The sequence below is a fragment of the Capricornis sumatraensis genome, chromosome 8 (assembly GCF_032405125.1).
Source record: "Capricornis sumatraensis isolate serow.1 chromosome 8, serow.2, whole genome shotgun sequence".
Classification (NCBI taxonomy): Eukaryota; Metazoa; Chordata; class Mammalia; order Artiodactyla; family Bovidae; genus Capricornis; species Capricornis sumatraensis.
In genome coordinates, this window is record NC_091076.1 from 89,637,448 (window position 1) to 89,663,269 (window position 25,822).

At 53.2% G+C, this 25,822-nt stretch overlaps 1 protein-coding gene across 1 annotated transcript in view; it reads left to right on the top strand.

Moving 5' to 3' along the window:
- LASP1 (LIM and SH3 protein 1) overlaps positions 1-25,822 on the top strand; it is a 40,410-nt gene that overhangs the window by 5,764 nt on the left and 8,824 nt on the right. The window contains exons 2-4 of the mRNA XM_068979123.1: positions 1,479-1,573; positions 11,013-11,097; positions 18,350-18,457. Coding sequence (XP_068835224.1) covers positions 1,479-1,573; positions 11,013-11,097; positions 18,350-18,457 — 288 coding nt within the window. The remainder of the gene's footprint in view (positions 1-1,478; positions 1,574-11,012; positions 11,098-18,349; positions 18,458-25,822) is intronic.

A 25,822-nucleotide genomic window follows, 5' to 3' on the forward strand; every position in this document is an offset into this window, starting at 1 on the left:
GAAAGGCCAGCTGGGTCGCCCCGACAGCCCAGGTTCTGGGGCCCTGGAAGCTGGGCTCCTGGTAGGTGCTAACCCCGGGGCGTTGTCCCGGGCTGCCAGGTGCCAGGGGCGAGTCTCTCCTCTGCCTGGGTTTTCTCGAGCTTGAGCGTTTCTCGGGATGGGGTCACCTCTGTTGCGTCAGTTCCTCTGCCCTTGTGGTCTTTGACCCTGTCCCCCTCCCTTGGAGGCCCTGGACTGATCCTCGCTCTGTTCTGGGCCCCTGGCCTCTGCTGGGGGGTTCCTGATCACTCAGTCTCACTCACAGGTCTTCTAGCTGTGCTTGGGCCCAGTAGAGCCCCACCTGCACCCCAGCACTCACACATCTCCTGCCCAGCCGCCTCAGCTGAGGGTCACCCCTGCTGCACCCAGCACCTGATATTTGAGTACTTAGAGGTGCCAGGTGCTGTGCTGAGGGTTTTATAGGTGATTTTTCATTTAAACCTCAACAGCCCCAAGAGAGATGGGTATTAAGGTTTCCATTCTGCAGACACAGAAGTGGCTCAGAGGCGTGGCTCCTTACCGAGGTCACCCAGCTAACCAGGATGGGGCTGTGATGCCCAGTGTGCAGGAGACCAGCTGGGGGGTGGGAGACAGTTGAGGGGAGGGAGGGAAGTGGTGTGGGTGTGCTGGCTAGAGCCTGGGGCACTCACCCACACTCTGGGCAGGGGTCCCTCAGGAAGAGGAGACATTGGGGTTGGGCCTTGCCCAGGCCCAAGTGTGTCTGCTGTGGTGTGGGAAGGCCTGGGTACATGGGGGCTGGGCCCTCCTGTCCCCCTAGGCCTTGTCTAGGCTGAGGCGCTGCCCCTCAGTGTTCTGCAGCAGCGGCTTCTTAGCAACGCCTGGTGCAGCTTTGCATAAGCAATGAGGCTTCTCCTGCTCAGGCAGGCAGGCTGCGGGAGTGATCTGGGGGAGGTGGAGCCAATCTTCGGGGCTGCACGGGGGCGGGGGGGGGGGGGGGGGTTTCCCCACTCACTCTTGGGTCTGCACTTCTGCTGACGGCTCCAGTGGGACAGGGGAAGGTGTCATCAGCTGTTGGAACCCATGACCTGAGATGTCCTTGGCTCACTTCTGCTGGGGGGAGTGTCTGTTCTAGTCCCAGGGATGGAGCGCTCTTTCCTGGGGCCTGAGCCCCCTTCCTAAGTCCTGCTTATCTGACAGTGTCCTCCCTCTGCTTCTGGTCCCAGGGATGGAGCGCTTCTTCCTGGGGCCTGAGCCCCCTTCCTAAGTCCTGCTTATCTGACAGTGTCCTCCCTCTGCTTCTGGTCCCAGGGATGGAGCGCTTCTTCCTGGGGCCTGAGCCCCCTTCCTAAGTCCTGCTTATCTGACAGTGTCCTCCCTCTGCTTCTGGTCCCAGGGATGGAGCGCTCTTTCCTGGGGCCTGAGCCCCCTTCCTAAGTCCTGCTTATCTGACAGTGTCCTCCCTCTGCCTCTACCCCCAGTACTGGCATAAAGCATGCTTCCACTGCGAGACCTGCAAGATGACCCTCAACATGAAGAACTACAAGGGCTACGAGAAGAAGCCCTACTGCAACGCGTGAGTCCGCCCTGGGCAGGGGCTGTTGGGCGGGCACTGAGGGCTTCCCTGGTGGCTCAGATGGTAAAGCACCTGTCTGCAATGCAGGAGACCTGGGTTCCATCCCTGGGTCGGGAAGATCCCCTGGAGAAGGAAATTGCAGCCCACTCCAGTAGACTTGCCTGGAAAATCCCGTGGACGGAGGAGCCTGGCGGGCTGCAGTCCGTGGGGTCGCAGAGAATCGGACACGACTGAGTGACTCCACTTTCACTTTCAGAGCTTCCTTCTGTTCTAATACCCACAAGGTGGCAGGGCCCAGCACTTCCACACTCTGCTCCGTACGTGTTAGCCGTGTTGAGTCCTCCTCACCACGGGGGGATGATAGTCAGGACTGTTAGTGCGCCCAGTTTACAGAGCAGGAAACAGAGGTTTGAGGAAGGGAAGGGGCTTTCCCAAGATGAATGACTAGCGAGAGGCTAGTTCAGTCCCTATATAGCAAGCTTATTCTCTCTACCACACCCTGCTGCAAGAGAGCGATCCACGTGGTCTTTTGAGAAAAAGTCCTGTTTCTGGCGGTTGTGTTCTCCATGTCGCCTTCCACATTTCTCTCCATGACGGCAGCTAACTTGTCACCTCTCCCCTGCCCTGTCCCTACCAGACAATCTGGGCCCTGGGCCCTGGGGGGGCCCCCCTGACTGTCATTTTTTGAGACTGGGGAGCAGCATGAAGGGCGTAGCCTGACCCTAGGCAGACCTCTTCCCTGCCTGCTGAGGGAGGCAGAGAACTTCATGTCTTTTCCAGTGGAGTTTGCTCTGGCCTGCTGTGGGGCAGTGGGTTGAGGTGGGGTCTCCCATCCCAGGGAGACACCCTGTTCCATCCCATGCAGTTTCAGAGAATGCCTTTGGGTTGATCACGTGCAGGTCTGGGCTCCTGTAGGACTTCACGACCTCGCTGCTCTGTGGGGGGGCTTTGGAAGGTCAAGTCACTTAAGTAGGCGGCAAGGTCAGCATTCAAAAAAATTTAGGCTCCGACTTGAGTCCCTTTATAAGGGAACTACTTCTATGTTTATGTATTTGGCTATGCTGGGTCTTAGTTGTGGCATGCAGAATCTTTAGCTGTGGCACGTGATCTTTGGTTGCAGCATGTGGGATCTAGTCCCCTGACCAAGGGATTGAACCCCAAGACCCCTGCATGGGAGCACAGAGTCTTAGCCACTGGACCACCAGGGAAGTCCGAGTCCTTTTTTTGTTTTTTACCTTTTAAAATTCTCAGCCTGGAATTAAATTCTTCACCCTTTCTACAGCTGAAGTTCACATAGGAGGGTAACTTTGGGATTTGTCTAAAAGGAGTTGGGATCTTAAAGCCCTTTGAATGGCTGTCTCCCCATTCCCGGAGTTAGCGAAGGACAAGGAAGCGGACATGACTTAGCAACTGAACAACAACTCCCCCTTCCTTCTTCCCCTCCCTGCTCACACTACAGCCTCATCTCCTTGGCTGGAGCCTGCATCAGGCACTTACTGCCTGCCGGCTGCTAGATGCCAACCTGTGCCAGGTGCTGGGAAAACCGATAAAATCTCAAGCCCAAGAAGCACCATGAACCTCCTCCCTTCTGGGAGGGACTGGGACGCTGGGGAGACTGCCTGGGCTAGAGAGAAGGTCACAGCTAGGTCCTGGCTCCTCCTTCAGCTGCCCCTTCTCTATTAGCTCTACTGGTCCTCTTTCCCCTGCCGACCCCTCCCATCCTCCCCCCAAGGGAAATGGGACATTCTTCAGATTCTTAAAGGCTCTCACAAACCCTGATTCTCTGCCACTTCCTCCCTCTGTTGGGGAGTGGGGTGGGGTGCAGCAAAGCCAGAGGCTGGGGCAGTTAACCCCTTGATTGCTGGCCCACTTCAGGCTAGTTTCTGGGCACGAGACTCCTTTGGGGGCAGCTTCTGAGCCTCTGCCCCTCAAGACAGGAGTTTGGCGGAGCCCAAAACTCAGTGGGCAGCAGGGACTGAGGTGTCTTCCTGTCTCTTCCTAAGACTCTGGTAGCCTTGAATTCAGCGAGCTCTGGGAGTTGGAGAAAGAAATCAGAGGCTTGTCCTTGTTTTCTCTGTGTGTTCTCAGCCTAGTGCCAAAAAGTCCCAGCTTACTTTTTTTATCCTCTTCTAAGAGGCTACAGCCAGTAGGGGTGGGGAGCTCCTGTAGGGCTTGGGGGTGGCTCCAGGGAAGGTGGAAGATGACACACCCCTCCCAGATGCTGCTTCCCACCTGCCGGAGGTGAGAGTCCCCTGCCTCTCCTAGCCTCCAGCCAGAGCAGCAGGTTGACCCCTCTCTGTTCCGCCAGCCTTTACAGCTCTTATTCTTCCCTGACCTTTGACCCAGCTGGGATGTTACCTAGGAAGGGGTAACCCAACATCCTGGGAAGGATGTTACCTGTGAAATGGATGAGGGGCCAAAGACTTGGGGAATTTGTGACCCAGCTGTGTTTCATGCGAGCTGTGGCAGCACCTTGCCTGAGGCAGCCACATTCCCTAAGCCAGAGTCTGCTGAGTGGCTGGTCTGTGTCATTGAGCCAGACGTGGGATTCTGGGATATCTCAGATGTAGACCCAGCTTGTTTGGGGCGCACTCTGGACTTGTCTGGGCCTCGGTTATCCCGTGGTTCAAAATTCCCGCCCAAGGATGCTGGAGCCTAGACCAGTTTTATTGAACAACTGTGCTGTGCCAGGCAGTGTGCTGAGTGTTCACTCTCATCCCTTCCTGTTTTCTTCCTGCCTCTGACCCCATCCACCAGTGACATTCAGGTTCCCCAGTCTCGGGGTTTCTAGGCTATAGCTGTGCCCCAATTCCCAGCCTGGCCTTGCTGTGTGACACTCAGGCCTGGCTTTTCAGCACTTCCTGCTCAAGACCCAGAGGGGCAAGTGATCCCTCCTGGCCCGGGCCCTTTGCCAGGGAGTTGAGCCCACCCAGGAGAGTATATGTGAGTTGGTGTGCAAGGGGGCCTCTGCGTTCTCTGGTTAGTCCCTGAGCCAGGATCTTGCAGGAGGGTGGGCAAGAGAAAGAACGCTGTCTGTTTCTCCCTGGTGAGTTCTGAAGACTGAGATTTAAGTTCTGGAAAGTGACTGAAAGCAGCAGAAAGGCCTCTTGTATTTTCTCTTTGCACCAGACTTGTCTGGGGTGAGGCTGGGGAGAGAACACAGGCCAGAGCCCACAGCCAGCCTTCTGGGTGGTAGTGGACCCCCAAGGCTGTGCATTCACACACGTGCCTCTGGATATCCAGACACACGCCACAGGCTGTGGGGCCAGGGGTAAGCGCCAGGGAATTGGACTGAATAGGCCGCGTTTGTGTTCACACTTCCCAGGCCATTGGCAACCAGCACTGCTATGGCAAGGTAGAGGGAAGCATGTCTGCATTTGTATAATTCTTTCTTGAAGCATCTAGGTAGGTGGGGTGAGCGTGTTCCATTGGTTCGAGGAATATATATGCCCTCAATTTATGCCCTGGATGATTTGTTTTGTAAACTACTTTTTCTGAAAGTGGGGCAGATCTGGTCACAATTACAAACCTGGTCCTTTGTCTTGTCTCCAGGCAAATAATTGAGGAGCCTGTAGGTCGGGGTGGGGTTGGGTGGGGTGGGGCTGGGCAGGGGTGGGGAGGAATGTTCCTGTTTTTCCTCCTTGGAGCCCTTGAATCAGTGGAGGCTGCCAGCCGGAGGCAGTTGCAGGCCTGGGGGACCAGCTTCTGGGGTGTTAAGTGGGGGGGTGGACAGGGGCTGGGGAAGAATGGGGGAATGCTCCCTTGTATCTTTCTGGGACTGTCTTTCAGTTGCCTTGAGCTGTGGGCTGAGGGGCTGAGGAGGGTGGAGGTGTCCCTGGTTCTAGGGAACAAGAGACTGCGGTCCTGCTCCTTTCCCCAGGCCTCGGAGCATGAGGTGGGACCTGTGCTGGTGGGGTTTGAAGTCATCTCTGGGGTCTAGTTAGCTGGGGATGGGGCAGTGGCAGGCGCATCCAGGACTGAGGCCTGGGGCTTTCCCGCCTCCCCAGAGTTCTCTGCCTCTAACTGGGGAAAATGAGATCAGGAGAAGGGAGTAGGAAGGGGTGTGTTTGCTATGTTTGCGGGGTGGGGGGGTAGTTCAAAGGGGCGCACGTAGTAACCTCTAGGCAGCCCCCGCCTCATTCTCACCTTCCAGCTCCTTACACTCAGATGTCAGGGCCTCAGGAAACCTCGGAGATCTTTGCTTCCTAACAGCCCATTTTATAGATGAGGAAGCTGAAACCCAGTGTTTCCATGCCTTTCCTGACTTGACACGATCTTTTCTGTTTGTGTGTCATCATCGATTTTGTTTTCTCGTTTTATCTGCGACCCTGAGGGCTGGTCAGTTCTTCTTCTTGTCTAGCCTTGATCTTTTTGGCTGCTCATTTTTTGCCTCTGGTCGGATACATGCCTTCTTGTTACTTCCTATCCCCACCATTTTGGCCCCTTAGCCCTGAGGGACTGGTGAAAAACAGTGTTAGAGGGGAGTCCTCCCTGACCGCCCATGGGCAGTGTTCCCAGCAGGGGGATCAGTAGCTCCTTCCAGAGGCAGGATGTCAGGGCTGTGGGTTGTTTTTTTTTCCCCTTTTGGTGAAACCAAAGGCTCCTTGTTGCTTTTGTTGCTGTATTTTTGTTCCTCCTTGAACAAAAAGCTGTGGTTTTTGAAGGGATCCAAGGCTGAAAGGGGGCAAGGCTGCCTGTCGAAAGCCGGTACTGGGCTTCCAGGATACTGGTCTATTCTTGTTCTGTATCTGGAACACAGCTGATAGTGGGACTAGGGACAGGGCTTTGCCCTCCAAGTGATCCCTGTCACCAGTAAGCCCATTGCAGGAGCTCTGCAGTCCCTTCAAGAAGGAAGGTGACTCAGAGGTCCTCTGGGAGGAGCCCCCACTTCTCCTGCACCCCGTACTGTCTGGACCTGCTTTAGAAATGTCAGAAGGAGTAGGTCACTGGATGTCATCAACCCTGCAGCGGGTCACTGTCTGGACCCGCTTTAGAAATGTCAGAAGGAGTAGGTGGCTTTAGGCTGGGGGTGGCTGAGAGACCCCAGACGGTTCTCTTAGAATAGCCACGCTTGGAAACTGGTTGGCTTTAAAAGAGGAAGTTCTCCACCCACCCAACCAAGCATTTCTTTCCCCAGAACTAGGAGTAGGCTGGTGTTCACCTGGGGGAGGGAAGTCAGTCTGCCCTTAGCTGCCCGGACATGTGTGGAATGGGGGAGAGTGCATTGGGCCAGATCTCTGTCCTTGACACTGAGCCTCAGTTTCTTTATCTGTCAAATGGGCACAGTGCTAATGCCTGCCTTTTCTAGCCCAAAGCCTTGTGGCAAGTTTCAGGAGAGAATGTGCACAGGATACAATGTATCCTGAAGTAACTTTCAGTTCAGTTCAGTTCAGTTCAGTTGCTCAGTTGTGTCCAATTCTCTGGGACCCCATGAATTGAAACAGGCCAGGCCTCCCTGCCCATCACCAATTCCCGGAGTTCACTCAAACTCATGTCCATCGAGTTGGTGATGCCATCCAGCCATCTCATCCTCTGTTGCCCCCTTCTCCTCCTGCCCCCAATTATGTGGCTCTAACTTCTCCCAGAGGCCGGGGCTGCTGCCAGGCGCCTGGTTATCTTGCTCAACTCTGTTTTTGCCTTCGTGAATGCTAGACCCCTTTCCCTGCACCCTCCACCCCCAGGCTTCCTGTCCTAGTGGGCTCCCTCCATGCCTCTCTTTCCCAGAGCAGCTGATACTGCCAGTGAGGGTGGGGAGGGGCATCAGCAGAGGGCCTGCCACTGGGAATGATTAACAAGGGGCCGGGTGCAGGCTGGCCCACAGAAGGGACAAAGAACAGCTGTGCTCTGGACTCAACTCCAGGCCAGGGTTGGGAGGCCCAGTTCTCCCCACCCTGGCCCCTTGTTCCCTCACTGTGGGCCCAGTCTGTTGTTGGGGCTGCGGTACCAGTGGGGTCATTAGCTGGGGTGGGGGACCTCTTGTCTGCCCTAGCGCCTACACTGGGATACACATATATCCATTCATCTTGACTGGGATCTGAGAATAAATGAGGGAGGGTGGGAGAGCTTCAATCTGAAGATGGAGAGGGAAGGAAAAGGTAGAATCCCCAGCAATTAATTGTTTCTGGGAGGAGGTCACATCGGTTGTAGCCCTCTTGGAAGATAGTCGTGCTGGTGGGGGAGGGGCACAGCCCTGGCCTTCTTGTGTCCTGCCCTGAAAACAAACCGAGGCTCACATCTTCCTCATCTGAACTGTCTACAAGTATCCTGCAGACACAGCCTCCTGGTTTTGCCCTCACGGGTTCCTCTGCAGTTGAGGATACCCTGGCTGTCTGTGTCTCTTCCCCCACCCCCACAGACTCGCTCTGTCTGCCTGCCTGCTCTCAACCGCTCTGCTGCCTAGAGCTGAGGATGAGGTTGCCATGGGAACCTGAAGCGCAGTGAGCAGGGGATGGGAAAGGCAGAGTTGTCTCGCCAGGGTTGGGGGCTGTGGGGAGGGAACAGGGTTGACAGCAAGAGGAATATAGCCCATGCTTATGTCTGCCTGCCTTTTTCTGACCTGGGGTTGGGGTTTAGGAGGCAAGGGTAAAAGATCGGTGGCTCCAGAGCCCCCTTTAATCTATCTTAATCTGATGTTTAAAATCCCCCTCCTCCTTCCAGACTGAGCTGAGTTGACGACATCCAGGCTGGTCCCCCCTTCCCTTCTGATGGGATTAGTGTTCTGGCCCCCGGGCGGGGGCACTGAGATCTTGGTGTCATTATGGCTCCCAAGAGAGAATGAAATACCTGCCAGCCCCATCCATGCAGGCACCCGCTACCTGGTGGGGGGTCTCCTGAGACCCTTCTCGTGGATTGTAGATGTGTGAACGTGGACCTGCTGGCCTTGGTGTCTAGGAGATGAGCATTGCAGAGGCCTGTCTATATATTCACCGTGTGTGAGGAATAACAAAGCGTGCAGGAGCCACAGAATTGCAGAGTGGGGGCGCATCAGGTGTATGTGTCTGGCTGACCTTGGACCACTGGACCCGGCACTCCCATTTTAACCCTGTACCTTCAGGCAAATGGCAAACTGCAGGTTGGCAGACTGGCTCCTGGGCATATGTGTTTTCTGAGCCTGCCAGACACCCTTTCCCATCAAATGCTAATTACACCATCTTCTCTGAACTGACCCTTCAAGTTCCAGGCCAGAGCCACCCTGAAGGTCTTCTCCAGCCCCTGCTTCTGGACCTGACCTCCCTCCTATGCTCATGAGCCTCCACTTATAGACACTCACCTCACGACACCACCAGCCCTTGATGCTATCATAATGGCTCTGATTTGGTGGGAGGGTCCTCTCCAAAGCCTCCCTCAGGCGACCTCAGATCTCTTGCCAGTCCTGCTAGAGATCTAACTTAGATCCCTCCTGCTGGTCTCCTTCTGTGCTCCGGGAACAGATCCTCCTTTCCCCTGGAACTCAGGAATTTTGAATGGAGCTTCTCCACTGTGGGTGGCCCTGGCTTCATGGAGCTGGGCCAAACCCCGGACTGGGTCTACAGCTTTAGCCCTGCCTTCATCCATGGAAGACTTCTGCTGCCGGCTGCAGGCACCTGTATTTTTTTTTTTTTTTTTAAGTCTCTTCTCTTGCTCTTCCCTCTGCTCAAGGAGCCACGGGCTGGGCTGATCTGGGAGGTGGGACTCAGGTGGGCAGTGGAGGCTAAGAGTTGGGGCATTTTACCTGGATCTGCCTGGTAAAATGGGGCACAGGTGAAATCACCTTGCTGTGATTCTAGGTCCAAGATGGTGAAACTAGCTCACAGGGAGAAAAGATTTGCCAGAGTCACCCTGCAAGGCAGTGACAGGGCTGGGCTCCTTCTAGCCCCTGCTCCTCTCCCATTTAGTTGAGTTCTCTAGCACCTGAATCCCTGCCCTTGACACAGGGAAGTTGTGTGATCACTGATAGCTTTGGCTCAGGATTGGGGCGGGCGGCTGGAGAACATGCCAGGCTTGGTGAAACACACAGCGGTAGGAGGGCTGCTGGTGACCAGTTCACAGCACGTCAGCCAACCTGGGTGGCTGGAAGTGGGCGAGCCACCTCTTACCTGGGCTCAGCCTGCGAGTCAGGCACCAGCCAGTGGTCACAGTTGAGGTGAGGCGTGGTCAGCCAGGGCTGAGAATGGCCTGCCCTTGGCTCCTGCTCGGAGAAGCCACCCACCTGTCCCTGAAATCACTGGGGCCTCTGTGGACCCCCAGCCCTTTCGCATACCAACACCTGCACACAGACCACAGTGACTCAGGGCTGCCTCTCTAGCTAGTTTTCTAGGGGACCCAGGGGGGTGGGGATGGAGGAGACCTGAGTTCTAATCCTGGCCCAGCTTCAACAGCTAGTGTAGGACATTTGTTTATTCAACAAATATTTACTGAACACCAGATTCTGTTTGGGGAGTTTGGGATAAGTCAGTGAAGAAGAAACACTGAGAACCCTCTCATCTCAGAAGTAGTGAAGAAAAGACAGTCAACTGATATGATAAATCATCATGAAGTCAGCTAAGTGCCCGGTGCCAGCACACGACCTTCTAGAGGACATGAGGGGGTTGGACTGGATGGCCCTGGAGGTCCCAGCAGGCTTGGCTCTGAGGGCTGCCCTGGCTACTGCCACCTCCAGGCCAGCCTGCTCCTGGGGGATAGGACTCTGGTCTGGCCTGTGTCTGGAGATTGGAGCGTTGGGTTCAGGGTGCTGGGTCTTGAGACATGGTTTGGGAATAAATCTGGATGCCTCCACTTACTAGCCCCGTGCCTTGGCCACACCGTTTATCTTTTTCAAGCTGCTGTCTCCCATCTGTAAAAGGGAGACAGCAGGGTGGTTTTTAAGAATTTGGTGAATTAGGGCGTGGACACAGGGAACATCAGCTGTTGTTACAGTGTTGTTATCTACACGGTGACTTCTTCTCTGGCCTCAAGCTGATCTCTCAGCTGCTCTCTGGTTAAGTTGCACCTCGTTTGCCCTTTGAAACACTGGTGCCTTTTTTCTCCCTCACTGCCTTTTCTAGAAAGGCCCCCTGCGTGTGCACGTCCCTTTTCCCTTCGGTCTCTGCCTCCCTCCCACCTTTCGTCTGCTTCATTGGTCTCCATTTCTGGTCTCAGCCGAAAGCCTTGTCCTGAACCCAGCATCTTCTCCTCTCCTGAGTGCCTGGCCCCCTTGACCTCCCTGTGCAGTAGACATGGATTATTTGGGTGATCTGAAACTCTTAGAGAGTATCTCCATGGCCTCCTGTGGAGTTCTTGGTGGCCATCATTCAGACCTGATGTATCTTCCCAGTTCAGCCCATTCTGAGTGAGAAACACTTGCCTCCCTGCAGCCATGGGTGGTGGGCACTGTGGTCCTGATGCTGGGGCAGGGGCCACCCAAGGATAAGGGGGTGAAAAGCCCAGAATGAACCCTACTGTGTTGTTTTCTGTCCTGCAGACACTACCCCAAGCAGTCCTTCACCATGGTGGCTGACACCCCGGAAAACCTCCGCCTCAAGCAACAGAGTGAGCTGCAGAGTCAGGTGAGGGAGTGGGGCTAGAGCTGGGGCCTGGTCTGGGGGGGCGGGGCCACCCCTGGGTTTGGCAAGAGCTTCCTTCTGTGGTTACTCAGCAAGGTGCTGAAATCCAAGCACTTGCCTAGTCTCCCTGCCCCCACCCCCAGTTATTTCACATCTCCTGACTTGATCAGCGAAGTGGGCCAGAGTGTGCCCATCCATCCCCTACCTAAAGTGGGTTGGAGGGGTGTGGGTTGCAGATTCTTTCTGCATCAGGAATTTTGTGGGAGGCCCCTAAAGCCCACCTCCTCCAGGAAGCTGGTCCCCTCTCCCTTCCATCCTTTCACACCCACCCTGAAAGGAAGGTCCTTGGGATGGCTGCCAGTGGTTGAGACTCAGCCCTTCCACTGCAGGGGACACATGTTTGATCCCTGGTCAGGGATTGACCAGGGAGAGTGAAGTTACACAGTTTATCCTCTAGCCATGTCGCCAACCCTCTTCTACCTGTCCTAGGGCAGGCTGCTAAGGGAGCCTCGCCCCAGGGGCCTGTCCTGCCCGCATCTCCTTGGTTTGATTTTCCTGAGCCCCTTCTCAGAGGGAGCCCTGCTTGCCACTGCAGTAGGGGAGGAGACGGGGTTCCTGCACCAGGAAGAGAGAGCTGGGGCTTTAGGGGTCACTGAGGAATAAGCAAAAGGTCCAGAACCTTTCGATCAGAATGGCTTACCCTGACTGGGGGTCTGAGAGGGCTTTCAGGACAAGCCTTGCCCGGATTGTAGGGTGGGACAGAGTGGGGCTTTAGCAAAAACCTCTTGGGGAATGGAACCAAGTGGGCAGGGTGCCCAGGACCAGGAAAATGTCTTGGAGGAGCCACCTGGGCCTCAGAGGGGATCCCTCCTGATCCTTCCAGGTGGGGCTCCTGCTGCCTGATCTTGATGTGAATTCTCTGGCTCCCTGTCTCCCAGTTGGTCACATGAAGGAGAACTAGCCCTGGAGTGGCAAAGGCTTTACATGCATTCTCTCATTTAATCTTCCCAGCAACCTGCAAGGAAGGTGCTGTTTTCCCATTGTATAGATGGGGAAACTAAGGCTCAGAGACAGTAAGGGGCTTGCTGAAATCATACAAGCAGCAGTAGCGGTAATAACTGTATTAGTAGCTGGTATATGGAGTGCTTCGTGTTCTGGGTGTGTTAGCGTTCATGCCTCACAATAGTTCTGTGCAATTGGCAGGATCCCTCTCACTTTACGGAAGAGGAAATAGGTGCTAATGACTTTGAATGCCAGTTTGTCTGAGACTTGTATTCTTTCCAGTTTTCCACCCAACTCCCTAAGGAGAACTATCTCTACTTTGATAATAAACACGGTAGTTCCTCTTGTTGGTGAGAACTATTATAGGTTAGCAGATACTTCAGTTACTTCGCCTCATTTATCCTTGACTTGACTGCAGGCGTCAGAGACAGGGAACCAAGGCTCTGAGAGGCACTGGACTTTGCCTGTTGACACGCACTCTCGGTGAGCTTTCAGGATCCAGGCTCTGTTTTTTTCACTCTCAAATACAGTGACCTTGACCTTGTGCAGCCCTGTGAGCCAGGGGTTCAGGCCTCCCATGTATCCCACCATGATGGGAGAGCAGGTGCATGCATACTAAGTCGTGTTCGACTCTTTGCAACCCCATGGATTGTAGCCTGCCAGGCTCCTCTGTCCGTGGGATTTCCTAGGCAAAATGCTGGAGTGGGTTGCCATTTCCTTCTCCAAGGGATTTTCCTGACCCCTGGGATGTAATCCACATCTCCTGCATCGGCAGTCAGATTCTCTACCACTGAGCCACCTGGGGACAGGTAGGGGAAGCTAATTTGCCCCTTAGCACAGCTCACATCTACCAGCCCAGGCTCCGCCCCAACTGTGGTGTGAAAGCCGCAGTCACTGTGGGGGCTAATGTAGGTACCAGAGCCCAGCTGACTGAGGAGGGCTGGGTGGCTCAGCTGGCAGAAAGAAGGCTTGAGATGACACTCGGGCCCGGGCCTGATTTGCACAGGGAATCCCCTGGCCAGGCCCTGACGACTGCCTTAGGGACTCTCCATCCTGTCGCGGGTAGAAGGGGCTTCATGGGGAGAGCGGGTCAGAGCATTGTGGGGTGACCTGTACTCACCCCACAGTGTGAGAGGAGTGTGGGAGTGTGTGTACACACTCAGGCAGAAGCAAGGGACGCACACACACCCTCCCACACACACCTACTCTCAGGAGGAGAAATTCAAACCCTGCTAATTCCCTCAGCCTTTATCAGTCCCACAAAAGCTGGGCTGGAGCTCTTTTTGCCTGTGGAACTCAGTCCCTGAGGTCTGTAGGAGGGAGCACACCCTGCCCACCTCCAGACCTGCCCTGTCTCCCAGGGGCTGGCCCACTGCCTGTCCCCGGGGTTCCGGATTCTTGGGAGGGTGGGGAGGTCATGAGAAGGCCAGTCGCTCTTCATGGGTCACCACGGGGGTTGGGCCTGACCTCATTCAGTTGTCACAACCACCTGATGACGGAGGGACTCTTGTCCCCTTGCTACAGACGGGGACACAGGTTAGAGGCCATGCAGAGCCAGCTCCCTGACAGAAGTCAGGCCCTTTGCTCTCAGCCCCTCTGCAGCCTGCTGTGGCACCCAGCTGTGCGCACTAATGCCCAGGATGCATCAGCCACTGGGGGGATGGTGGAGGGGACAAGGGTGGCGTTTTAGAATGCAGAGTCCTCGGCCCCACCCAAGAGGGTTTTGGTTGCCACTTCTGGGCCGGGCCCAGGGAGCTGCATTTGGGCAGCCCTGGCGATTCTGATGAGGGCTTTTGGTCCTGCAGACCTGCTTTGAGCAGCTTAGAGCCAGGCTGTGGGGTAGAGAGGGAGGCGAGGAGCTGCTGTGAGGGGTGTGAGCTGAGGCTTTGCATTGAGGCCACTGCTCTAATCTCCTGCAGTTGGGCTCTTGAGGGCTGGGGCTAGGGGTTGGGAGAGGCAGAGGGTGGAGAGGGGTCCTGTCCTCTTTGCAAGTCTGGCTCTGTCTCCTGCTTCCCGGGCTGTGTGCACTCAGTCTCACCCCTTTGGCTCTCAGTCGTCTTTTCTTGCCTGGTAAAATGGGGACCAGTTGCCTCGATGTTGAGGCCTGGGCCCGAGGCTCTGAGGCTTGGAAGGGCTGAGTGGGCCTGGCTGGGGCCGTGGGCCGTGACAGTTCTGGTTCCTGTGGCCACCGTGGGGGCTGGGCAGGCCGCTGTGGCGGGAAGGGAAGCGGGAGCCTCCCTAGCTAGTCCGCCCCACCCGCCAGGGGCCAGCCCCCGGCTCCTTCCTGGGCCTGCGTGGGTGTCTCTCTCTCTTCTGGCTCTGGGAAGTTGCCTGTGGTATTTCAGCTTTGTTTTCCTATTTCTAGACTGGTTCCCAAAGTGGTACTTTGGGTGTCTGGGACACCTGGAGCCTCCCTTGTGGGGGCGGGTAACCACAGGGCTGACCACAAATGACCCTCTGGGTGGGCCTGTCCAGACCTGGCTGAGGCAGAGCCCTGGTGGTGAGGGCCTAGCGGACCTCCACCCCCTACCCCCACAGGGCAGCTCTCCCACCCGAGCCCCAGGACTAGTAAGAGGCAGCAGTTTTGGGGTGGGGCTGAGCTGGGGCTGTCTGTGTGGCCCTCTGAGCTCAGACAAAAGTGAAAGGAAAAGATGTCTTTAATTTTACCCTCATCATCCTTGGTGCTGTGCTTGGGAAATGGCACAGGGCACATGCCACAGGGGTCAGGAGATTGTAGCAAAGTCCTGTGCCCTGCCCTGCTGTGTGCGAAGTTCCCACTCTCTTACCTTGCATCTTATAACCTGCAGGGTAGGCAGCATACCTGCATCACTCATACCTGAGCCAGTTGAAGGCCAAATCCTGGATCTGCCCTCAGTAGCTCAGTGACCTTGGACCAGTTATTTAACCTCTCTGAACCTTACTGCCTTTATCTGTAAAGTACAAATTACCTCTCTCCAAACGTTATTGTGAGGATGTTAGTATATATTAGGTATTTAGAACAGTTCCTGGCATACAGTCAGCACTCAGTAAATGTTCACTATTACTATTCTCCTGGAAAGGAGAGGAGATGGAACTTGGATATGATAAAGCTGAGGAGTATTAGACCTTTTGATGACTGCTTCCAGACTAACCTTTCTCATTAGCTCTCCTCCCCATCTGTGTGTGTTTACTCTTAAAATAATTTATTTTTTTTGTTAGAAGTGGGTGGGTTACATAGTATGTGGGTTTAGCACATGGTAGGTACATAATAAGTAGGAATTGTTGGTATCATTTTTTTCAATATATATGTTTTTAAGTCGTGATCTTTCCTCTTACATTGGGTCAGTAAGGCAGTTGTTTTTCAACTTATGCTGCCTGTTTGGAGATTTTATTTTTGCATTCAATTCATTCATTATTTACCCAACAAACCTTTGTACCTAGTATTTGCTATGGTAAGTGATGAACAAGCTAGAATCTGGGAGAATAATAAATCTATATATGAAAAGTAGAATTTCTTAGGCCCTGGTTGTTCAGGCCTGAGGGGCCTCAGGCATTGCTCCCCTCTCTACCTTGGGAGTGTCCAGGTGGGAGGCCCAGACATTCAGATAGGACTCCTGAGTTGAACTGACAAGGCAGGTTGAGTGACCTTGGGCAGGTCACTTCCCTGCTCAGAGCCCCTGTCACATCCTGGTGAGCCATCCCAGAGGAGGGCAAGCACTCCAGCTTGGGTGATGAACGAGGTTCCACGTGGGGCCCTCCCCAGACTTCTGGTTCCTTGACTTTTACCTCTGCCAGCTACTCCAGCTCCAGATGGCCAGAGAATCTTCCCCACCTTGATTCTCCATAATCAGAAACAGGTGCTTAAATATGGTCAGAAACTCCAGAACCAGGAGGACTTTTATTGATCAGCTGGCTGGCCACTCTCAGGAGACCCAGAGAGGGGGACCGACTTGCCCAGGAACACACAGCAAAGTAGTGCTGAGCACAGGCCTCCGTCCTTTCTTGCCCCCTGCTCCTTCCAGCCCCGCCCTCTCTGGGCTGCCTGTGCCAGCAGTGAAATGAATTATCCTTCCCCAGCAGGGAGGGAGAGGCAGTTCCTGAGCCTGGGAACCAGCTGATGTCATTGTAGTGTTGCCATGACAATTATTCCCCTGGATTAGGGGCCTGACCCTCCAGAGGGCCAGGAAGTGGAGGAAGGAGTCAGGGACTGATGTTTGTTCAGCACTTCACAAAGCACCTTTACACTTAACCCTTGTCCTTGCTTCCCTGGTGGCTCAGACAGTAAAGCGTCTGCCTGCAGCGCGGGAGACCTGGGTTCGATCGTTCGATCCCTGGGTCAGGAAGGTCCTCTGGAGGAGGAAATAGCTACCCACTCCAGTACTCTTGCCTGGAAAATCCCATGGATGGAGGAGCATAGTAGGCTACAGTCCATGGGGTCGCAAAGAGTCGGACATGACTGAGCGACTTCACTCCACTTCTTCACTTATCCTTGCACACTGAACTCTGCCGTGTGCTTCGTATGTGTTTGTTGCTTTAAAGCCACCCGTATCTTTGATTTGAATGGGTGTGTCATGATCCCCATTTTACAGATGTGGACACTGAGGCCTGAGAGGTTAAATCAGTTGCCCAAGATCACTCAGCAAGTGGGAGACAGCCTGTGTTCATACCAGCTCCCACGGGCTCTTTGTTCTTGCTTGGTGGTAGGAAGCCCCCTCTCCATTATGGACAGTCCTCTTACAGGTGAGGAAATCAAGGCCAGAGTTCTTGGATCTGGGGCCTCGGCATCTGGAGCACACGTTTTTGACTCTCAGTGCTTTACCTTTCTTAATGCTTCCTTCCAGAAGGGTCTCCCCCTCAACCCACCCCTACCACTAAGAGTCGCTGTGCTGGCCCAGGCCTTCTTGGAAGAGCTCCTGTGGGGCAGTTCTAGGCCCTTGGGGTGGGTTGGTACCTGGACCCACTGTGTTAACTTCCAGTCTGAGAGGACCTAGCACATCCAGGCCTTTATTTCAGTCTGGGTCAGAACAAAGGAGGTTCTGGAACCTTTTAGCAACAAGAAACCCTTGTTGGATGGGTGAGCTGGGGCTCTGGAGACAGAAAGGGACCCTGACCCCTGGGGGGTGCAGAGGAACCAACAGGTGCGTGTTGTCAGTCGGGTCACAGTGCAGCTCAGCCCTGAGGCCAGATGACTCCATGCCTGGGAGAGGCCTGGAAATTCCCAAGGTCCTGGGCCTTGTGTCCTGGACTGACCTGCCTCCAGGACAGTGCAGCCTGCATGGAAGAAGTCCAGGCAGCTTGTGGGCTTTGGAACAGCTGCTGCCGAGGTGGACAGTAAAAACTCTGAAAGCCGGAGGAATAGGTTCCTGTCCCAGGGCCATTTCCAGCCTCCATTCTGCTCTCCAAAACCCCCAGGGGAGGACAGTTTTCATGTTTCAGTTCCTTTAGTGCTTGGGAAGTCCTTTCTGAACGTCTGACTTAAGCCCCTCTAGTACTCAGGTTTCCATGGAATACTCAGAAGAGAGGGGCATTGGAGGGGGTGGTAGGGGTCTTTCTTGGCACTTCGAAGCCTGAAGTGCTATCTGTCCCCCACCCGTTTCATCCCCTCCTGTGGTGCTGACCTCAAAAGCCAGTCTGGCAGGCTCCAGGCAGCCACCGGGGCCTGTCAAAGGCTCATTGATTGAGTCTTCTGAGTGGCTGTCTTACCGCCCTCCTTTCTGGGCACCAACTTTGTCCCTTGGCACAGCCCTCACTCAGAAACTCCCCCAGGCTCTCAGTGGGTAGGACCACATCCTGGCCAGGGTGAGGGCTGGGGCAGTCCTTGGAGCTCTGGAAAGAACCTTCTTCCTCTCGCCGTCAGGCAGGATGGGCTGTGGTGAAGATTCAGGAGTCAGGCAGATGAAAGTTTCATCCTATTGGCTCTGAACCTGTGCTGCTAAGCTGTGTGAGCTTGGGCAGGTGACTTTCCCTCTCTGTGGCTCAAGTTTCCTTGTCTGTAAAATGGAACTAACAATAGTCTATAGCAAGACTTAAATGACAGTTCATGTAAAGCTCTTGGCACTCAGGATACACCAAATATGAATACACAGTAATAGTTTATTATCATTGGTCTGATACTTTTCGGCCAAGGTTTCTGCCTGGAGTTGGGAGGTGGGAGTGGATGTCGCTGCAGCGGGGATTCTGGTCAGGGTCTCTCCTGGCTGGTTGCTGCAGGCTGGAGCCCTCTCTGCTCCCCCTGCCTCGACTCTGATCCCTCTCCACCACCTTGGTCCTCCAGGTACGCTACAAGGAGGAGTTTGAGAAGAACAAGGGCAAAGGCTTCAGCGTGGTGGCAGACACGCCCGAGCTCCAGAGAATCAAGAAGACCCAGGACCAGATCAGTAATGTAAGGTCCCCTGCTCAGCGGGTACTACCCTGACTCTGGCACTCCCTTCTCGTTTCCTCCCCACCTGCCTGGCAGTCGTGCATGAGGCCAGTTCTGTGCCGCCCCTGCTTTCCTCAGCAGGCCTGGCTGGTGCCTGCTTGAGCCGAGGGAAGGGAAGGGTTTGGGGTTCCCAAGATGCCTTTCCTCTGTGCACCCCCAGATTGCCCTTTTGATACCCTCTGCCCACATAATATTTCCACCTTGAAAGAACTGGACTTTCTTGGGGGGTGTACAGGGAGGGCCTTTGTGCTAAATCACCCCCCTCACCCCCTACTCTCTCTGAAATTTCCCCCCCTCCCTGCTGGCTATGGTGAGGGCCAGGCTTCGGCCTAGCTGTTTTGTCTGAGCACAAAGGTCAGAACTGGGTGGCAGGGGTGGGGAGGGGCTGGCCTCCGCATCGACGGCCTCTGGGTGCTGACATTGCAGTCATTTCCGCCCTCCTTCAGCCTCCTCCCCAACCTCGGCTTGCTCTTCCTTCCTGTGTAAAAACCCCAGTCGGGTTTTGCTCGCTGGCTCTGCACCCCTTGGCCTGGCCCTCCCAGGTCCAGGGTGGTCACCAGTGTCTAGCCATGGCAGGGCTGGACGTGCAGAGTGGGCACCCCTATGACACCTGGGGCAGGGCACAGGCCTCAGTTTCCTGCTTGGCGGAGCCACAGACTAGCAGCCTGTGTGGCTCTGGGCTTGTGGGGAGGCTGCTTAGGGGACTTTGGGCAATGCGGGGGCACTGCTGTGAGCCACAAGCATGGACATGGCTTCAGGCCTGTGTTGCTCAGAGTCCCATAAAGGACTGGGCAAGCAAGTGTCTTCAGGTCTGGTTCAGGAGGGGTTGACAGGTTGCCTGGTGTCACTCTGGGCTGAGGGACTGGACAGAGGCTTCAGGGGCCCTGAGTTTTGGGTGGCCTATCCGGCATCCAGCCCTCAGACCTCCTTTATCAGGCACTCCTGGAAGTGAGTTGGACCACTGTTAGGGTTGACTTGCTGTGGCTCAGGTAGATGTCAGAAGCCAGGACCCAAGCAATCAGAAGTGGCCATGTCTGAGACTTTGGCTCTTAAACTTTGATCAGCAGCCTGCAGTATGAAATACATTTCATGTTGTGGCCCACTGAACAGGCTTGCTGATTTATTTAAGAGCAACAGAACCAAAACTTTCAGGAAAGAGTGCTCTACCACTTAAAGGGCATTCGGATATTTTCTGTTCTATTTTAGTTTGTTAAAGATGCTGGGTTTCACAATTAGATTGTTGACCCGCAGCTTGAAATTCGTGTCTTGAGGAAATGGAGTGCTTCCCTTGGGCTAAGATGTCTCTGACAGCTGTAATCCCCTCTTCGCCTCAAACAAGGCCTGTCTCAATTGCTTCTTTATTAGCTAGGGCCTGGCCTCAACCCGAGAGCTTCCCTGCAGGTTGTGCCCAGAAGAAGGTGGGAAGAAGGTGTGGGTCTCAGCTGTCCTCATGGAAAACAGGAGGGAGGGGAAGCCTCAGGTAACAGGGAAGGAATATACAGAAAACTGGGCTCCTGAGTCTTTAGCCTCTGGCCTTTCATTGTGAAGACTGTTATCTGGACACCTGCTCCCTTCCTACAACTGCAACCCCCCAGCACATTCACTCATTGTTTCCAGCCTGTGGCTTTTAGAAGGGGGAGGCAAGCCCAGTCATCCTTGCCTGCTTTTCTGGAACTCTTCCAGAATACTCCACACCCAGCCTGTTGCACCTGTATTCCCCAGCCTCTCCCCTGCAACTGGCTATTGGAGGTGTTAATGTCTGAGGAGCCCTGGTAACAACTCACTCCGGCCAAGACACCCACACTTGGGCAGATACCATCTTATCAGTAGCCACAGGGCTGCAATGAGCTGATTGTCCTCTATCTGAGGCAGGGAGGTGACTGATGCCTGACCTGGTTCTGCTTTTGCAGCTTTAGCTGGGACCTCTGACACATGACCACAAAGCTGGAAGACTCTTGGTTTTGGCAAATGCCGTTAGTCTGTCAGCTCTGGGCTTCCAAACAGCTGTACTTCAATCTCTTGAAAAGGTTGATTGAAGATACAGGCTTAAAAAAAAAGAAAATGCATCCTCAGAGGCCTCCTCCTGGGACTGCCTGGGAGCAGAGCCCAGAAACTAGCATTAATTTTATCGCCTTTTTAGGAACTAGCAATTTTTAAAAATGTTTATTTCTTTATTTATTTGGCTATGCTTGGTTGTGGCATGTGGGGTCTAGTTCCCTGACCAGGAATCGAACCTGAGTCCCCTGCACTGGGAATGTGGTGTCTTCGCCACTGGAGCACCAAGGACGTCTCAGGAACTAGCATTTTATTTTTAAAATTATTCCTGTTGTTGTTTTTTATCTTTTCTTCCATTTTTATTGAGCTGTAATTGACATACTGCACTGTATATGTATAAGGTGTCCAGCATAATGATTTAATTTACCTCCATCATGAAATGATTATCACAATAAGTTGAATGAATCATCTCATATAGATACAAAATTAAAAGTGATTGATAGAAAATAAGATTTCTTTTTTCAAGAACCAGCATTTTTAACACATTCCTTGAGTTCCCTGCAGTGTGAGAATCATCACCAAGAGTCTGAAAAGAGCTTCACCAAAGGTGCCAGTCCTGGCTACATCCCAGAACCCCCAGGGAACTTTAAACCACGTTATTAAATTGTCCTTCCTCCAGAGGAGTTTTGGGAAAGATGATGTCTAGAGCCACGCCTTCTGTTTTGTATCCAAAATAGTGTTCCTGTATGAGCTTGTCACTCATTTCCCAGGTTATCGTCAGATGCCGCCTCGATTTGTGAGGAAAATGTCAAGCACTTAGTCTGAGATAAATATTGTCCGTTGCTGTTAATTTAAAGGTAGACTTTGGTTTCTGCGTGGTGGTGAAAGAAGGGACATGGACTAAAGTTTGGCTGAAAAGTTGGGCCTTTGTCTAGAACTAAAAATGTGTGGAAACTTGGGAGGCAAGGTGCTAGTAAGTTAGGCCCCTGTGGTGTGTGATCGACTCTTTTTCAGGTGAAGTATAGTTGGTTTTCTATTCTGTGTTCGTTACTGCTATATACCAAAGTGATTCAGTTATACCAGGTTGACCAAAAAGTTCACTCGGGGTTTTCCACAGGGTGTTATGGACAGAATCAAACAAACTTTTTGGCCAAGCCAACATTGATCTGGCCTTTGGGCCCCAGCTCTGATGGCTGTGATGCATGGGAATCTCTCTTTTTTCGGCTTTGCTGGGTCTTAGTTGCTGCTCCTGGGCCTTCTCTAGCTGCAGTGCACTGCTCTCCACCTCCCGTGCACGGGCTTCCTGTTGCAGAGCAGGGGCTGTAGGCACAGGCTTAGTTGCCCCACAGCACGTGGGATCTTCCCAAACCAGAGATCAAACCTGTGTCCCCTGCATTGGCAGGCAGATTCTTAACCACTGACCCAACAGGGAAGCCCTAGACAGAAGTTTTTAATTGCTGAGTCCCTTTTACTAGGAGCCCCTGCCTTCAAGTAGGCAAGTTTTCATTTACCTACATATTTCCTCATATATAGATTTCCTGTATACAGTTTTGGGTCTTATTAACTTTTCCTTTTTCTGTAAAGTATAACACATACACACCTGTGTGTGTGTTCACCATGCAAGGCAGGAAGCAGAGCATGACAGCCCCCTGTCAAAATAGAGCTTTCAAAGTGTTCAAAAAACAGACATAACTCTCATGTAGTGAGTACCTATCATATAATTAACTTAATTATGAGGAACCAGCTGGGAGCATCTGACAGGCAGAGGTGAGGCCTAGTCTGTGAAAGAAAGCACTGGATATAACTAGGTATAGAACTGGTTAGTGTTCTGCCATTAGCTGCAGAACTAGTTAATGGCCTGCAGGACTGTAAAACCATAAGCTTTGGAGATATCCTTGCTACAGGCAGAAATCTTTTGCATTTCTTACAGTCAGAAATAATTAGCAGCTCATATTTCTTAAATTAGCTTCAGTCCTTATGCATGCATGCATACATGCTAAGTCGCTTTAGTCCTGTCTGACTCTTTGTGACCCTGTGGACTGTAGCCCACCAGGCTCCTCTGTCCGTAGGATTCTGTAGGCAAGCATACTGGAGTGGGTATGCTCCAGGGGATCTTCCTGACCCAGGGATCGAATCCGTGCCTCTCATGACTCCTGCATTGGCCGGTGGGTTCTTCGCCACCAGCACCACCTGGGAAACCCTTTGGGTCCTTATAGTTTGGGCCCAATCAGTAGTAAATAGTAAAGTCAGAGAAAATTCTAGCCCCAGAGTCAAATGGCTGGTGCTGGGCTTGTTGGACACCCTGTATGCTTTTTTTTTAAGTATGGAATCTTTCTTTGTTTAAAACTGAAGTATATGTTGTGTTAGTTTCAGGTGTACAGAAAAGTGATTCAGTTAACTTTTTCCAGATACTTTTCCCTTATAGTTTACTATGAGATACTGACTGTAGTTCCCTGAGCTGTAACAATAGGTCCTTGTGGTTATCTGTTTTATATTTAGTAGTGTGTACATGTATCCCAGACTCCTCTACTTTATCCCCGCTCCATAACTATGCATTTCTGAATACTATAGTTTTGTTTTCCCCAGTTTTGAACATACATTGTTTTTTTGTGTCAAATCCTTGGGGTAACACTGGGCTTAAAGCATCCTGACGCTGTAGTTTATTCTTTTCTGTTGCTGTGTTATATTCTGTTTAAACTGCTTATCCCACATTTTGTTGATTCTGGGGTTGATGGCATTTGGATTGCTTCCGTGGCTGTGGACAACTTCACACGTATTTCCTAGCGTTAACGTGGAAGGCAGTTGTCGGATCTTGGAGGCTATGTCTCCTCAGCCTTAGCAGATAACGCTGAAATACTGTTCAAGCAGTGGTATTGATTTACCCTCTCGCCAGCACTGATGAGAGTTTCCACTGCTCTGTATCCTTAGACTTGTTCAGTTTAGCCATTCTGATTGTGCGTAGTAGTATCTCATGGTTTTAACTTGCATTTCTCTGATTAGTAATGAAGGCGAGCACAGATTTACATTTGTTTTAAAAACACAATAGTGTTAGTCTCTCATGGGGAACACAGCGTTACTTAGTGGTTGAGAACTAAGGAGCTGATGGGAGGACTCATTTATGCACCTCTTACCTACCTCCTGAGCCTTGGTCTCCCTGTCTGAAAAATGGGGATGATCGTAATACATTGTTCTTGGGCTGGCTGAGAAAAGGAAATGATTAATGCATATAAGGGCACCACAGAGGCCCGCAACAAATGGAAACATTGTTAGAAAAACCAGACCTTGGCTGGTGAGTTGATTATTCCATCCAGAGCCTGATATTCCCTTCTTGGCTGTGATGTGGAATCATGTGGGAGCAAGTGTGGAGTCAGACCTTGGTTTTCCACCACAATCAGAAAGGAGAACACGGGTTCAGAAAACAGACCATCAGCTGGCAGAGAAAATGTTTTCCACAGCTTTGGAACGGACGCTCAACGAGTCATCCTGGAGTCCTGGCTGGCAGGGCCCTGGATGAGTGGGGAGGGTCCTCCGGGGCCTGGACCCCTCCACCTCCATGCACTTGGATCTCCCGGGCATCCTTCCAGGGTGTCCTGGGACATTTTTTGGCTGGGCCTCTGCTGACGTTTCTGAGCTTATGGTGACCCCTTTTCAGGGCACTTTGACGACTGGAACTTTGCTGAGCCTGGGACTGAGCTCAACCAGGGCCTTGGCCTCCCTTTTGGATGTGCTCACACACTTTAATGTGCCTCTTTGCTTCTCAAGCCTATTAGGTTGATCAGCAAAGTAATAACAGTTTCCTTGTTTCCTGCGCAGGGGAGGGAGAGGAAGTTGAGAGGACTGAGATTTTATCAGGTGGCCCCCTGGGCGGAAGGGCGCTGCAGCCTCATGTTTCTTAGTCCACTTCCGTTCTGCGCTGCTGCTCCTGACTTCAGTGCCTGGCGCCCCTTCTCTCGAAGTTAGGGTGACCTTGTGATTATCATCCCTTTTGAAAGCGAAAGGGAGTGCTATTCATATTTGTTCTAGAAGACATGAACTGGGGCCAGGGGCAGACTTGGGCATGGGGTCACCTTGTCCCAGGAAAGGACCTGACCAGCTGTGGCTTTGTCCTTGTATGACCGGCTTCAGGCCTGACTAATGAAAGTCACTTCACTTCTGTAAAATGGAAATTAAAGTGTACCTATGGGACTTTTTGAAAAGGCTGATTATTGTCAAGGCCAAGGGAGATTATATGCAGAGAACTCAGTGAAGAGCTGAGTCAAGGTTATTACAGTGAGCAGGTGGTTCCTGTATCGGTGGTGGGAAGGGTTCTCCTGTGTTCAGGCTGCTGCTGCTGTGTCCGCCTGGATCAGCTGGCCCTGTGTAGAGTGGCTTTTTAAGGAGCAAGATGGATCCCATCAGCCACTTGTGGAAACGAACACACGTCCACTGTTGCTTTCAGTTCTAGGATTTGGCTAGGTTCCTAGAGGTAGTTGGAAGCCTTAGGACCACATGGGAGCAGACGGTGCCGTGGCCTCTTTTTAAGATGAGGAAGTCCAGGCCCAGAGGGGATAGGACTCTTCCAAGTTCACATGAGCAAGTGAATGGCCCGTGAGGTGTGGGAGGGACATGCAGTCCTCGATGAAGGACTGAGTCTACAACATGATGGGGGATGGGACCCAGACGTGCTTCTTCCTCCAAGAGTCACCCCTTCACGAATACAGAGCTGCAGCCTGCCCCTCAGCCCACATCCTGGCTCCCTCAGTGCCCGGGGCAGGCCTCTGTCTGCCTCCCCGTGGTCACCGGCTCCCAGGGTCAGGCCTCTTTTCGTTACCGGAAAGTAAACACGGGAAGCTATCCTTTCCCACCCCAGGACAGAAGTCAGAAGGGCAGCTGCCTTGAGAGCCTAGAGGCCTCTCCTTGGCCCCACTCCCCGACTACTCCTTGCCAGAGGAGGGGCTCACTGAGTGGGCTCAAGAGAGACTCTCACCTTTTGCCCTTGTCTTAGGGATCTGAGAGCAGGACGCTGGCCCTTGACCTTCACCTCTTAGGGTTCTACTTCATGGGAGTTTGGGGATCCTGTGGGTATTCAGTCTGACCAGGGCCAGCTGTCTCCCCTTCAGTTTATTTTGCTCTTTGGGTGTGGGTCCTTGCTTGGGCATGACGGAAAGGGGTGAGAGGAGGAGGGAGGCTCATCCTGACCCAAACCCCTAAGTGAGGCACTCCCTACCTCCCCACCGGCCCATCCCACGCTGTGCTGCTGCCTGACCTGTTCTCCCAGCCCGGGCTGCAGCAAGTCACCACCATTCAACAGTGGAAGAGCAGCAGGGAGATGTGGGTGGGCCCAGTCGACCA